We start from the raw sequence: 13,810 nt of genomic DNA, 5'->3' as shown, positions 1-13,810 counted from the left end.
AATCGTTAATAATATTTAGAACCAACATATAAATATGCCCAACCCCACTGTAACAGAATTTGGACTTACCTCAATTGCAAGTTCCAAAGCAAAACTTTCTTAAACTTTCCAAGTTAATGCTCAACAAAAACCTGCTGTAATTAAACAATCTGTCGCCTACAGAACGGCAGCGTTTAAAGCTACTGCATATATTTGTACTCTTAACATTGACCAACAAAAGACCATGCGACTTCTTTCTATTAAGATTAGACTCAAATAAATCTCAGCAATGGATTTACTAATGAAAAGTTTTACCATGTATTCTGCCTAGACTGTGTGGGTTCTTTCTGGTGCTTTAAATAGCTAACTGCATAAAACTATTGATAAGAAATGCCTAACATCTGCTGTGTCCTTTTAAATCTTTCCAATAGATTTTAAATATGAAAAAGGGAACAAAATCACCTAAATTTGTTGTCTTATTTAATCTTCTATCGTGGTTAGGTTGTCTTCTTAATATGGGCTGTGAAAAATACTTTCACCCGATACATTTCCAGAACCCTAAAACCCTATCATTCACCATAGTGGATAATAAATACTACACAGTGCTCTAGTCTAAAAATGTTTCCTTCTTCAGAAGCATTTGTCTGATATATTTTTAATTATTGTTTTGCTTTTATCCGCTACTTTATCAGTAAATTGTACTTTAAAATTTTCAAACCCAGAACTATGTTCTTTAAAATGTTTACAAATGCATTTATCCATATCTATTTTGTAGTTTGTCCTACATATTGCACGCCACACTCTGTACAATGTATTGCACATATTGCGTTACGCCACACTCTCTACAATGTATTGCACATACTGCGTTACAAGCCTTGCAGATAAACGATAAACCATTATTAATAGCGAACTTGTTGCTTACAACCATCGCCCTATCACGTTGCATTCATTGCTTATAAATATCATATGACATAATAAAACTTCACAGCACAAACAGTTACGCTTCCCTTTCCACCTTTGTTAACAACGCTATTGTATTCACTTTCAGTTACGTAAATATTTTTTCTTTTGTTGTAGTATTTATAGAACCTAGGATTTTAAAACTTGCTCTCTTTGGTGTCATATAAACTACTATATCAGGCTCAAAGTAGAGTGACACAATTAGCCATCAGAAACTATTTAACGCGGTTCTGACTTATCCAATGGACATTACCTGGTATAATATCATTAATGCTGAGAGCTGTCATGCACTGGAGCAATGCCTGGCAGTTCAGTTCACAGCTCTTATAACCGGATCAAAGCTTTTAGCCATAATACTTACATAATGGGGTGGACTCCACCTTTTAAAATTAAATGCAACTAATAATATCCTTAATAACATTAACTTTTATAAAGTATATAAGTTATTTCCCTTTGTAACATATAATTACTAATACTCTCGTATCGGAGGCCTGTTATGCCGTAAACAACATTAACTAACCTAACAAATACAAGTTAATTTCGCTTCGAAAATATAAATCCTGATACCTACATATAAGAGGCCTGACAAAAGAAAATTTAGTCCACGCAATATTAAGGTAGGGTCTAATATATATAACAATTTTGTACCTGAACTTCTCTCAAGGTATTTTCTCACGTGTGAATATCATCTTCTCTGACACTTCTACTTTATTGTACGTCTGGTGGCCATTTCGAATAGCAGTATGAATCATATATTCATTTATTCTTTTACTCAAATATTGTACACACACACACACAAAGTGTGTGTACATATATCTATACCTGTGTGAGAGTGTACGTAAATTTATATATATGTAGGTGTTTGCACGCGCGTTTAACTATGTGTACGAATATCGTTGCTACTGGTGCTTAAGAATTCGAGAAGAATAGGGACGCATATTCTGAGTTGAACTGTGCCAGTAGATATACGAAGACGTGAACCCTCTCTCCGAGAAGGGCCCGCGAGTCTTTTATTTTTATGAGCAGGGTGGTCGTGTTTGATTTTCGAAGGCAGACCTATTCAGCCACAAACGTTGACACAGAAAAGGCCTACCCCATTATGTGTATGTATGTGTATGTGTGTATGGATATCTATCTATCTATCTATCTGTGTATATATATATATATATATATATATATATATATATATATATATATATACATATATGCACACACACACACACACACACACACACACACATATATATATAACAAAGAAGAACTCAAGTAGGGTTTAAAATCTACTACAACTGTTTTGGTAACATTTCATTGGTACATTCTTAGATAATAACCTATTTACCAACCAAATTGACAAACAAATTCAAGTTAGTTGGTAAATAGGACATTTTCTAGTTTCACTTTGCCAGTTCATGTGTCTTTAAACTTTTACCTGAAGGTGTTGGGTTTTTGCTATGGTGTAATGTAAGAATGCATCGATAGAATGTTACAGAAACAGCTGCTATAAATTTTAAACCTTACTTATCTTCTTTTATACATACACCACGCCTGTAATTAACCCTGGACTGGATCTACGGTTTATACTGAATTTGGTACCTATGTATGTATGTATGTATGTATGTATGTATGTATGTATGTATGTATGTGTCCAGTGAGTCCACAATTAACCTAGCACACCTAAGTCATTTTAAGACTTCAGACTTGGAGCAAATGTTGTCATGGTTCTCGCTGCGAAGAAAAGTGAAGCGCTCAACAACTTCAACATCCTTACCCTCAACATACAGATAGTGAGCTAACGAAAGACTGATTTTTGTCTTGACCCAATGACGCTGCTATGAGCAAAACACAAGCTTACGAATAGTTTCCACGCTTTACATGCAGAAAGTATATAGACACCTTTAATTTTCAAAATCTCTTATTTAATACGCAAAGCGAACATTTGAAATATAATCGATAGGTAGGACTACATACTTTAGTATTTAGCTGACATTCTCTTTGCAGTTTTTAATACAGAAACTCTTTTTGGCATTGAACTGATGAGCTTTGTGATTGTCTCTTTTCAAGAAACAGTTGAAACAATTCATCTTTATATTTAGGTTTCTGTCGAGTTTTTCGTATAGTTCTATCTAGTATGCTCCAAAAATTTTCAATTGGGTTCATATCAGAAGATTGGCTCGGCCAAAGAAGCTTTTTGATCCCATTTTCAGTCAGCCATTGTTGATTCCTTTTCGCTGTGTGGCATGGAGCCCCATCTTCCATGAATAAAAACTAATTTTTCGCTATGTTATCGTGTGAACACATCGGAATTAGTCCTTGCTTAAGTATTTCGATGTCTTTTTCAGAGTTTATGCTTCCAACACATTCAATCAGTTCAAAAACGACCATTGCTGGTGAAAGCTCATACCATTACAGAGATACTGCCATGTTCCACAGTTGGTTGGAGTCGTTTCAAATCAAATTCTTGATTGGGAAGCCTACAGACTCAAACACGTCCACTGTCTGAGAATAATGCAAATCTGGATTCATCTGAGAAAATCACTCTATCCCAAAATGAACTGGATTTTTCTGACACCTCCTTAGCCCATTTCTTTCTTTTCGTAATATTAATTGGTTGAAGGAAAGGTTTTCTTCTAGCTGCTCGTCCATAATACCCAAGCATATGCAGATATGTAACACACGTTTTTGGACTAATTTCTATCTGTTTTGCAATGTCAGAAGCTTTCGAACGGGGTTCGTTTTCCACAGGACTCTTCAAACAGCGAAGCTTCCTTTCCGAGTGCCCAGTTCGGCCGGGACGAGAATCAGTTGATTTTTTTTCCTTGGCTTTTGAATTGCACTATAATTCATTTAACAGCAGCAAGAAGAATTTAAAAATTTTCTGTAATTTTTCGGTGGCTAAGACCAACCTCAGATTGCCCAACAATACCTCTTTGAAAATCTGACAGTTCGGCTGAATTTCTTGTGCGTGGCATGGTTACTCTTCGCAAATATTTAATATAATGGCACGTGGAATGAAACAAAATAATTACATTGTAAATTCTACACCGCTGAAAACATATTAGGCGCTTAGATCAGAAATTTTGAAAATTAAAGGTGTCTATTTACTTCCTGCTTGTCTATATATATATATATATATATATATATATATATATATATATATATATATATATACATATATAAGCAAATATGGGGACAGGACGTTACCAACTGTGTAAACAACATGAAGTACGAAAACAAACGTGAAATACAAACAACTAGTGAAAAAAATGGAAAACGGGGCAAGTAGACATAGAAAACGATCCTTCATCAGTTGTCTATCTACTTCTCATTTCGAGCATTCAATGACAATATGAGTCTTCAAGGAGAGGTGCTCCCATAAATTCAAAAATATAATTTAGGACTTATGGAGGGTCAAAGTTGGGAACAAAAGCAGGACAGTGGAGACATACAAGAAAACCAAACGAAAACAAACATGGAAGGTCGTTAGAGCAGAACGAGAAGAAAGTAGTGAACGCCGTAAGAAAAATTTTCTTTGAAAAGAGAAAAGATAGCGTTGTTAGCGTATTTAACATGTTTTCGTACTGCATGTTGTTTACACAGTTGGTGATGTCCTGTCCTCATATTTATTTATTTATTTATTTATTTATGTGTTTCAGCCAAGTGGCTGCGGTCATGCTGGTGCACCACCGTTATTTTCACGTTCCTCGCATGGCTCTTCTCCCCCACCTGACATGGTCCAATCAAGAGTTTTGATGGCACATCTGGTGTATAAGAGAATTTGACATAGCTGCCCTAAACTGCGTCTCATTACGAGCCATTGGTTCGTCTGGTACCGTGGAGAGGAAAGTGTCAAGTTTTGTCTTAAAGACGTCCGTATCCATGTCTTGCATGTCTCTCAAATGTTTTGGCAGGGCATTGAAGAGCTGAGGTCCTCTGAAACCGAGGCTGCTGCAGTATCTCGTTCTTATGTGAGATGCAGTGGACGGTACCTTTGGCACCATGCAGTGGCGACCTGTGCGGGCATTCCTGTAGTACTTGATGCCAAAGTTTGGCACCAGTCCTTCCAGTATTTTCCATATGTATATTATTACATATCTCTCCCGCCTGCGCTCCAGGGAGTAGAGACCTAGTGCCTTCAGTCGCTCCCTGTAGTTCATCTGTTGGACTGTGGAGATCTTTTTTGTATAGTGCCGCTGAATTGCCTCGAGTTCTGCTGTCCGCTTAACACTGTGTGGTGACCACAACTGAGAGCAATAGTCTAGGCGGCTCAGAACAAATGTCTTCCACAGAGTCAACATGACTTTTTGATCCCTTGTACGGAATGTCCTCAGTATCCACCCTGCCAGTTGTCTGCATTTTGCTGTCAACTTGACAATGTGCATGTGAAATGATGCATCACTACACATGTTGATGCCCAGATCTCTTACTGTTTGTGGTTCTGGGATTGCAGTACCTCCAGGCCCTGTGTATGCCAGTTGGGAGGTGCTTGTGGTCTTGTAGTGCAGTACTTGAAATTTTTTTGCATTGAACTGCATATTATTTTGCTCTGCCCACTCATATATTGCATTTAGGTCATTCTGCAGGCTTACAATATCATCAGGATTCTTTATTGCCTGAGATATCTTTGTGTCATCAGCATAACTAGTGACAGTGGCTCTCCGAGTGACCGTGGGCATGTCCAGAAGGGCCACTATGAACAGTAGTGGCCCCAGAACAGTTCCTTGTGGACCACCGCTCAATATTTGTGTTTCCCTAGATAGTTCTCCATTGGCTGCAACTGTCTGACTTCTACCATTCAGGAAGTCATGCAGCCACTCTCCTAATTTACCAGCTATGCCAAGGTTTCGCAGCTTGTGACATATCAAGCCATGATCAACTTTGTCAAAGGTTTTTGCAAAGTCGAGATATATCACATCAACATTTGAATGGTCAAGTAGCTGCTTCAGGACCCAGTCATAATGCTGCAAGAGCTGCGTGAGGCAGCTTCTACCTGGACGGAAACCATGCTGGGTCTCATTCAGCAAGTCATTTTCTTCTAGGAACGCAATCAATCTCCTTCTGACAATTCGTTCCATGACTTTGCTAATATGTGAAGTCAGAGAGATGGGCCTGTAGCTCCCAGCCTCTGCTCTGCTTCCACCTTTATGGATAGGACATATGGTGCCTTCCTTCAGCTTTTTGGGAAGTTTACCATTTGCAAGGAAACTCTGGAAGAGTATCCGGAGTGGTCCTGCTAGTTCTTGTTTACACGACTTTAAAAGGACAGCTGGGAAACCATCGGGGCCAGTTGCCGAATTTGAGCTCATTTCATTTATGGCAGCTATCACATCTTCCTCTTCAATGTCGATGTAGGTAATGGATGCAGTCTTTTTCTGCTGAGTGCTATTGTCAAAGAAATCAGCTGGGTTCTTTATCTGCATGTGACTCAGAGGAGAAGTGAAGACACTCTTGAATTGTGTACTGGGCACTTCACTTATCCATGTGGGATCTGCAGTCAGTGAGCCATTAGGCAGGAATAGGGGTCCTATCTTATACTGTACCGTAGCAGTCTCCTTTGCAAATCTATAGAAAGCCTTGGGGTTTGTTTTTATGCTTTCTACTGCTCTCTTCTCCTTCTCTGCTCTCTCCTTTTCATGGGAGAGTTTAATTTTGTTTTCTATTTCTAATAGTGTTAGTTTTAATTTAGCCCTTTTCCTATCCTCCAGTTCTCTATTTAACTGGTTTGAGACCTTTGTTCTGTGTCCTGACAAATCTGGACCAACACATCAATATACTTTTCCTAGGCGACTTTAACCTCCCATATGCATATATATATTTATTTATATATATATATATATATATATATATATATATATATATATATATATATATATACATACATATAAATATATACATATATACGTAAATATATACATGTATATACATTTGTATATATTATATACATATATATATATATATATATATATATATATATATATATATATATATATATATATATATATACGTATATATACATGTATATATATACCTGTATATACATGTATATATATATATACACATGTATATATATATATATATATATATATATATATATATATATATATATATATATATATATATATATAGAGTTATTAATATTTCTAAGTCTCTCTAAAGGAGACTACGGCAGCGGTACTGGAAATTAATAGTTATCGCCAAGCCAACATGGCAGTCCCAAAATTAGGACGAAAGCTGCCGTGAATTAGCTCCAAGAAGCCATCGCCTCTAGCTAGCTATGTGACACACGAAACCTGTGTCCTTTATAACCTTCGAACAGGGGAGGTCAGCAGTGTCCCCCTGCTGGTTTGGCATCTGCAGACTAGACTAGTTTCAGGGTGTTGCCCCTTGTCAATGCAGAGTAGCCAAGCCTTAGCCAGGCGGCGCTGCTGACTATCTGCTCGAAGGTTATTTATCTAATTTCAGTGGAATCTATCCACTGGTTTTCAGAAATAGAGTTATTAATATTTCTAAGTCTCTCTAAAGGAGACTACGGCAGCGGTACTGGAAATTAATAGTTATCGCCAAGCCAACATGGCAGTCCCAAAATTAGGACGAAAGCTGCCGTGAATTAGCTCCAAGAAGCCATTACTACTACTGCTGTGCTTCAAAGTTATTATCAACCAGATCATAGTAGTATTTTTAAATACACACACACACACACAAATATACAGTTATATATATATATATACAACAGTAGCAACACCAGCAATAACAACGAACAACTCGTTCGGCAAAAGCAGCTACTAAATATACAATGAAACCTGTCGAAAACAGGTTTAGCAGATTAAGGTCATTACCGATAATTATGTTGATTTTGTTGTTGTTTACACCAAGAGTGGCCTTAAGATAGCCGTTCTAGCCATAACCAACACGTTATATTCGTGCAGAAATCTGCGCTCCGAACCACTTTTTCCAATGTATTCTTGTAAAATCGTAGTTGTGGTTGATCGAAGTTCGGTTGCTATTTGTGGTTGGCTGAATTGCCTCACCGAGGCTCCTTCGTAGTCTCGAGTTTTTTCTTTCTTCTTTTTATTATCTTATTTGTTTTAGTCATTGGACTTCGGCCATGCTGAGACACCGCCTTGACGGGTTTAGTCGAACAATTCAACACTCGCACCTTTTTTTAAAAGCTGGTATTGCCGAATGTAAACAAACCAACGCCTATTGACGAGTGGTGGTGGTGGGGAAGCAAACAGAAAAACGCACAAATACGCACTCACACACGTAACTTAGTGGTTCAGCAAAAGATTCTATTGGAATAAGTACCAGACTTCAAAAGAATGAATACTGATTGGCTCGATCAAACTCTTCGAGGTGGTGCCACAGAATGGCCCCAGCATTGCTGCAGTCCAATGACCGCAACAAGTAAAATATAGTTTAGTTTCTTTCTGAATTTCTTTCGTTTCAGTACGATGGAACCATCAAATACCGTTCACACAGTTGAACAAAACACTTTTTTTCTCTTTTACTGGTTTCAGCCTTTGAACTGCGGCTATGCTGGCGCACCGATTTGAGGGGGTTTTGTCGAATAAATCGACTCCGGAACTCTTGTTTTCTTTTTTTTAAAGTTTGATACCAATTCTATTGGTATCTCTAATGCTGAATCGCTAAGTTACGCAAACAAACCAACACCGATTGTTAAGGGGTGGGGAAAAAACAAACACTAAGACACACACAAATACACACACACAAACACACACGCACACACACACACACACACACAAGGTGGTCTGCCCTTTGGAAAGTCCTGCGAATGTGGACCTTCTCCAGTACTATCTATGCAATCTGGGAGGCCCCATTTCCCCTCTACCATCGTTAAGTAGATTACTGGAACCTCGGCAACCATGACTAAACTTGGAAATAATATTGGAGTAGTTTTCCGTTGTCTTCTTCAAGCAGGTAGGATTTGAACACAGAATGTAGAGAATCGCATACCCAAGTTCACCTTCGTCTTTCATGGTGTTTACGTTTTGTAACGTCCTATACTCATATATGCATATATATACATATATGTATATATGCATATATATATATTTTATTTATATTATGTATGTATTTATATGTATATATATGTATGTATATGTATATATGTGTGTGCGTGTGTGTGTGTGTGCGTGTGTGTGTGCGTGTGTGTGTGTGTGCGTGTGTGTGTGTGTGTGCGTGTGTGTGCGTGTGTGTGTATAAAACTGTTTGATTAGGCTCCATACGACTTAATAAAATTGTTATTAAAACATATAACCCTAATCAAAAGTGTTGAGTAGCAATCTTTTGTTATCCACTCACTCAAATATATATACGTGTGTGTATGTGTGTGTGTATGTGTGTGTGTGTGTGTGTGTGTGTGTGTGTGTGTGTGTGTGTGTGTGTGTGTGTGTGTGTGTCCGTCAACAGACTGTTTCATACGTAACTTATGAATCTGATATTATTTCTATTTGCTTCCCAGTTAAGTTAATCTTTGGTGATTAGCAAGAATATTTACAAATTACTCTGAGAAACTCGCTTAAGCACACGCTCGCACACGCACACACACATACACTCACATATATATATATATATATATATATATATATATATATATATATATATATATATATATATATATGTAAAGCATTTCTGCCGACATCCAACGATTCTGCTTCTCTCCCACTCGCAGAGCAACGTGAAATGAAATGTTTTGCTCAAGAACACAACGCGTCGCCTAGTCTGGGAATCGAACCCGCAATCTAGCCACTACAATATCATGATCACTATGCCACATGCCTTACAGATATACAAGGTGTCCCAAAATTGACTGATGGGTTTCAATTTTTAATAGCTTCCTTAACTCTACAAATAAAGTTTGATACAATATAAAGGACATAATAGAAATTAATATGCACAAGTCAAATTTTGCAACACCACTACACCGACATCGCTTAGATGGCAGCCATTTTCGGTTTTGCACGCCCGTGCTCTTTCCAAAACTCGCACCATAACACCCTCAAGAGTTTCAGACTCCACTTCTCTGATTTGTCTATTGATGTTCTCCTTCAGCTGCATCAGGGTCTCTGGTTTGTTGACGTAAACGCTCTATAAACCCTTTATTTGTAAAGCGAAGGAAGTTATTAAAACTTGAAACTCATCAGTCACTTTTGGGACATCTTATATATATATATATATATATATATATATATATATAAATGCGCGCGCACACACACACACAAACACACACAGACTCACGCATATACAGACATATGTGTAAGACGGGCTTCCGCACTGTATCTGTTTAAACAAATTCATTCACAAGCCACTTGTTGGCCTCGGGTTTATAGTACAAAACTCGGCCAAGCTGCCGTGCAGTAAGTCTGAACCCGATAATATATGATTGCAAAACGAGCCACTTATCCCCACAGCTATGTCTGTGACTCTCACTCTCCGTCCTCTCTCTCTCTCTCTCTCTCTCTCTCTCTCTCTCTCTCTCTCTCTCTCTCTCTCTCTCTCTATATATATATATATATATATATATATATATATATATATATATATATATACATATATATATATATATATATATATATATATATATATATATATATATATATATATATATATATATATATATACATACACGCACCCCCATACACACATATAAATATTTAGCAGCAGTAAGAGAGCGAGTGAAGGCTCGAGTCACTCTGTTACCTCGGCTAAATATTAATGAAAATATACATACACTTATTTTTTGAGCTCTATGTTTCCTGTTTGCAGTAACATACCTGTATTTCTATGTGTGTGCATGTGTGTGTGTGTGTGTGTGTGTGTGTGTGTGTGTGTGTGTGTGTGTGTGTGTGTGTGTGTGTGTGTGTGTGTGTGTGTGTGTGTGTGTGTAAGTATATATATATATATATATATATATATATGTTATATATTGACATTTTAGATATACAAAATTCCGCAATAATTACGCTATAGCACCCAACTTCAAACAATATTAACAACAACAACAACAACAACAACAACAGAAACAACAACAACAACTACGACACGCAAAAATAACAGTTCTACGAAATTTGCTTATCTACACGTTTATTGGGAACACGAGAGCACCATTTGTGCTCGCATTGTGATGTTTCATTATATATTGAAGCCAGTCCATATATGGCTTTAACCATGTAAAAACGTTAGGTAAACCAGTTGTGTGACAGCCACCGGCGCCCCATGATGTTATTCCTATTTGAAAGAATCTCCCATCTTGACGGCAAACTAATGGTCCACCAGAATCTCCCTAAAAATAAAATAAAATAGAATATCAATAAGCAATAATGGTTTCTAGACAAGCTCAGCAATTAGCGTCAAACCAAATTCTTAACTGCTACTTAATTTTATTAACCCCGAAAGGATGGCTGGCAGAGCCGAACTCGGTAGAATTCGGGACATAAAGAGTAGCATCATATACTGCGAGGCGTTTTTTCTTTCCTTTTGCACACTCGCGATTCTCTCGGCTCGCTTTCTTTAAAATTAGTATAAGTAATAATAATTCTTTCTGCTATGAATTTTCTCCGGCGTGATCACGATTATACCAGCCAGCCGCCTTAATTAATTAATTTATCAATTAATAATGATTATTTTCATTTCAAATGTTTGCCACAAGGGCAGCTTGGGGGAGATGGGGGTGAGTCGATTACATCGACCTCAGTGTTCAACTGGTTCTTATTTCATTGACCCCGAAAGGATGAAAGGTAAAGTCGACCTCGGTCAATAATAATAATAATTATATGACCTTATAATAATTTGACCAAATAATAATAATTGTTTGACCTTAACCAGTTGAGCATGTCCCTTAGTGGATGATGATATGTGCATTTCTGATCACGAGCAGAAGTAGTGGGGGGAGCATCATAGCCATGTGTTTAGAGGAATTCTTTGGGGTTTGGTTAATTCACCTTTGAATATATCCTTAAACAACCGTTATTCAGGGACCTTTTGAGCAGAATGGGCTACTCGACCTGAAGAAAATCTAGTTGGGCCCCACCTGTAAGGTTATGCGTTATTTATCATAATATGAGATCACTGTGTCGTGCACATATGGTTGTGATGTATGAACACTTATCAAGCTATGGGTATACTGGGCTTTGTATATTTTACCCCAGCTTTACGTTGATGTCATAATAATAATGATTTCCAGTTTTGCCACAAAGGCAGCCATTATGGGGAAAGGGAATGAGTAGATTACATCGACCGCAGTGTTCAACTGGTACTTATTTTACCGACTCCGAAAGGATGAAAGGTAAAGTCGACCTCGGTCAGTAATAATAACCATAATAACAATAATAATAATAATAATAATAATAATAATAATAATAATAATAATGGTTTCAAATTTTGCCACAAGGGCAGCAATTTTGGGGGAGGGAATGAATCAATTTCATCGACCGCAGTGTTCAACTGGAACTTATTTTATCGATCCCGGAAAGATGAAAGGTAAAGTAGACCTCGGTGGAATTTGAATTCAAATCGGAGCGACCGGCGCGTATTGGGGCGATTTGTTCTCTTAACACACTTCAAGCCATAGCTCCAGTATGTCCGGAGTCCAATGACTGAAACAAGTGGAAGATACATTTTGACTTCCCTTTTAAGATTTCTGGATCTTATGGTTACACAAGCGTAATGCTAGAAAAGAAAACATACAAAGAAACAAAGTACAGAAAGAACGAAGTCAAATGAAGGCAATGCATTATCTTACTTACAGCGCATGCTCCAGTCACACCATTTCCGATACAGATATGACTGGATAGAATTAATCCTTGCCAACTTGAATTACAGGAGTTCCTGTCGGTGATGGTTACTTTCAATTCATTTAACACATTCGGGTCACCAGTGTCTGAAAGTATATATATATATATATATATATATATATATATATATATAAGCGTATATAAATGTTTATATATGTATATATGTGTGTATGTTTGTTTAAATATATATATATATATATATATATATATATATATATATATATATATATATATATATATATATATATATATATATATATATATATATATATATATATATATATGTATGTATGTATGTATGAATGTATGTATGTATACACCTTATTTGTAGATAATCGACGCTGCCAATGATTTCAGGTGGAAGAATTTCCACAATTTTCAAGCGAGCCATTTAAAAATGCTCGTAATCGCCTCTATTTTGAATGAGGTTACATAAAACTATTCGGAATTCCAAAATGAATACATTCACAAGGGGAGATAATTTATAAGCATTTGATTGCCAATTCCTTTGCGTTGTTCCAGCATTTTTTTTACAAGAACTTTTGTGTTCAACATGAATTTATTATATCAATGCAATTACTTATATATGTATAATCATGGAGGTGTGTGTGTACATATATATATATATGTATATATGCACATACATGCATGCACACATATATGCATTTACTTGCATGCAAATATACATATACGTATATATAGGTATACACACACTCACGCACACACATATTGATTAGCTGTAAGATTCAATAGAATCTAGGTACACAAACAGGTAAGACGCTAGAAATGATTAGGTACAAAAACATAGGATTGAGTGTGCGATGAAACAAACACGAAGGCATCTTGTGTTGGTAGGATACTGTAGATATGTAAGTGCAAAATCCAACTGAAACCGTAAATCCGCTTCAGAGTTGTTTCAAGGTGCGGCGTAGTTATAAAAAAGTAAGACAAATGGGATTTAAAGTTTACGACTGCTGTTTCACTACAATACCAGGGGACTACTGTGTATATATATATATATATATATATATATATATATATATATATATGTGTGTGTGTGT

The 13,810-nt window shown here is 36.7% G+C and overlaps 3 protein-coding genes across 6 annotated transcripts in view; 2 read left to right on the top strand and 1 right to left on the bottom strand.

The window, feature by feature from the left end:
- Positions 1 to 13,810, top strand: part of LOC106870376 (uncharacterized) — a 75,731-nt gene that overhangs the window by 11,511 nt on the left and 50,410 nt on the right. Inside the window, exon 1 of one of the 3 annotated variants that reach the window (XM_052971881.2) lies at positions 1,417 to 1,556. The exons of 1 other annotated variant lie outside the window; for it this stretch is intronic. The gene's annotated coding sequence lies outside the window, so the exon portion shown is untranslated. Of the gene's footprint in view, positions 1 to 1,416; positions 1,557 to 13,810 lie in introns of those variants that run through there. One more of the 3 variants, XM_089360207.1, reaches the window with a different exon arrangement.
- The window catches only part of LOC106870377 (thyrotropin-releasing hormone receptor), a 101,467-nt gene continuing 89,080 nt past the window's right edge, over positions 1,424 to 13,810 (top strand). Inside the window, exon 1 of one of the 2 annotated variants that reach the window (XM_089360206.1) lies at positions 1,424 to 1,556. The gene's annotated coding sequence lies outside the window, so the exon portion shown is untranslated. The remainder of the gene's footprint in view (positions 1,557 to 13,810) is intronic. The other variant, XM_089360205.1, reaches the window with a different exon arrangement.
- LOC106868563 (elastase-1) overlaps positions 11,024 to 13,810 on the bottom strand; it is a 24,079-nt gene continuing 21,292 nt past the window's right edge. The window contains exons 5-6 of the mRNA XM_089360210.1: positions 12,702 to 12,835; positions 11,024 to 11,239 (exon numbers count right to left, since the gene is read on the bottom strand). Coding sequence (XP_089216336.1) covers positions 11,033 to 11,239; positions 12,702 to 12,835 — 341 coding nt within the window. The 3' untranslated portion in view covers positions 11,024 to 11,032. The remainder of the gene's footprint in view (positions 11,240 to 12,701; positions 12,836 to 13,810) is intronic.

This window comes from Octopus bimaculoides, chromosome 11 (assembly GCF_046866305.1).
Source record: "Octopus bimaculoides isolate indiv1 chromosome 11, ASM4686630v1, whole genome shotgun sequence".
In the NCBI taxonomy this organism is placed as follows: Eukaryota; Metazoa; Mollusca; class Cephalopoda; order Octopoda; family Octopodidae; genus Octopus; species Octopus bimaculoides.
This window is presented reverse-complemented; position numbering and strand designations above follow the sequence as displayed.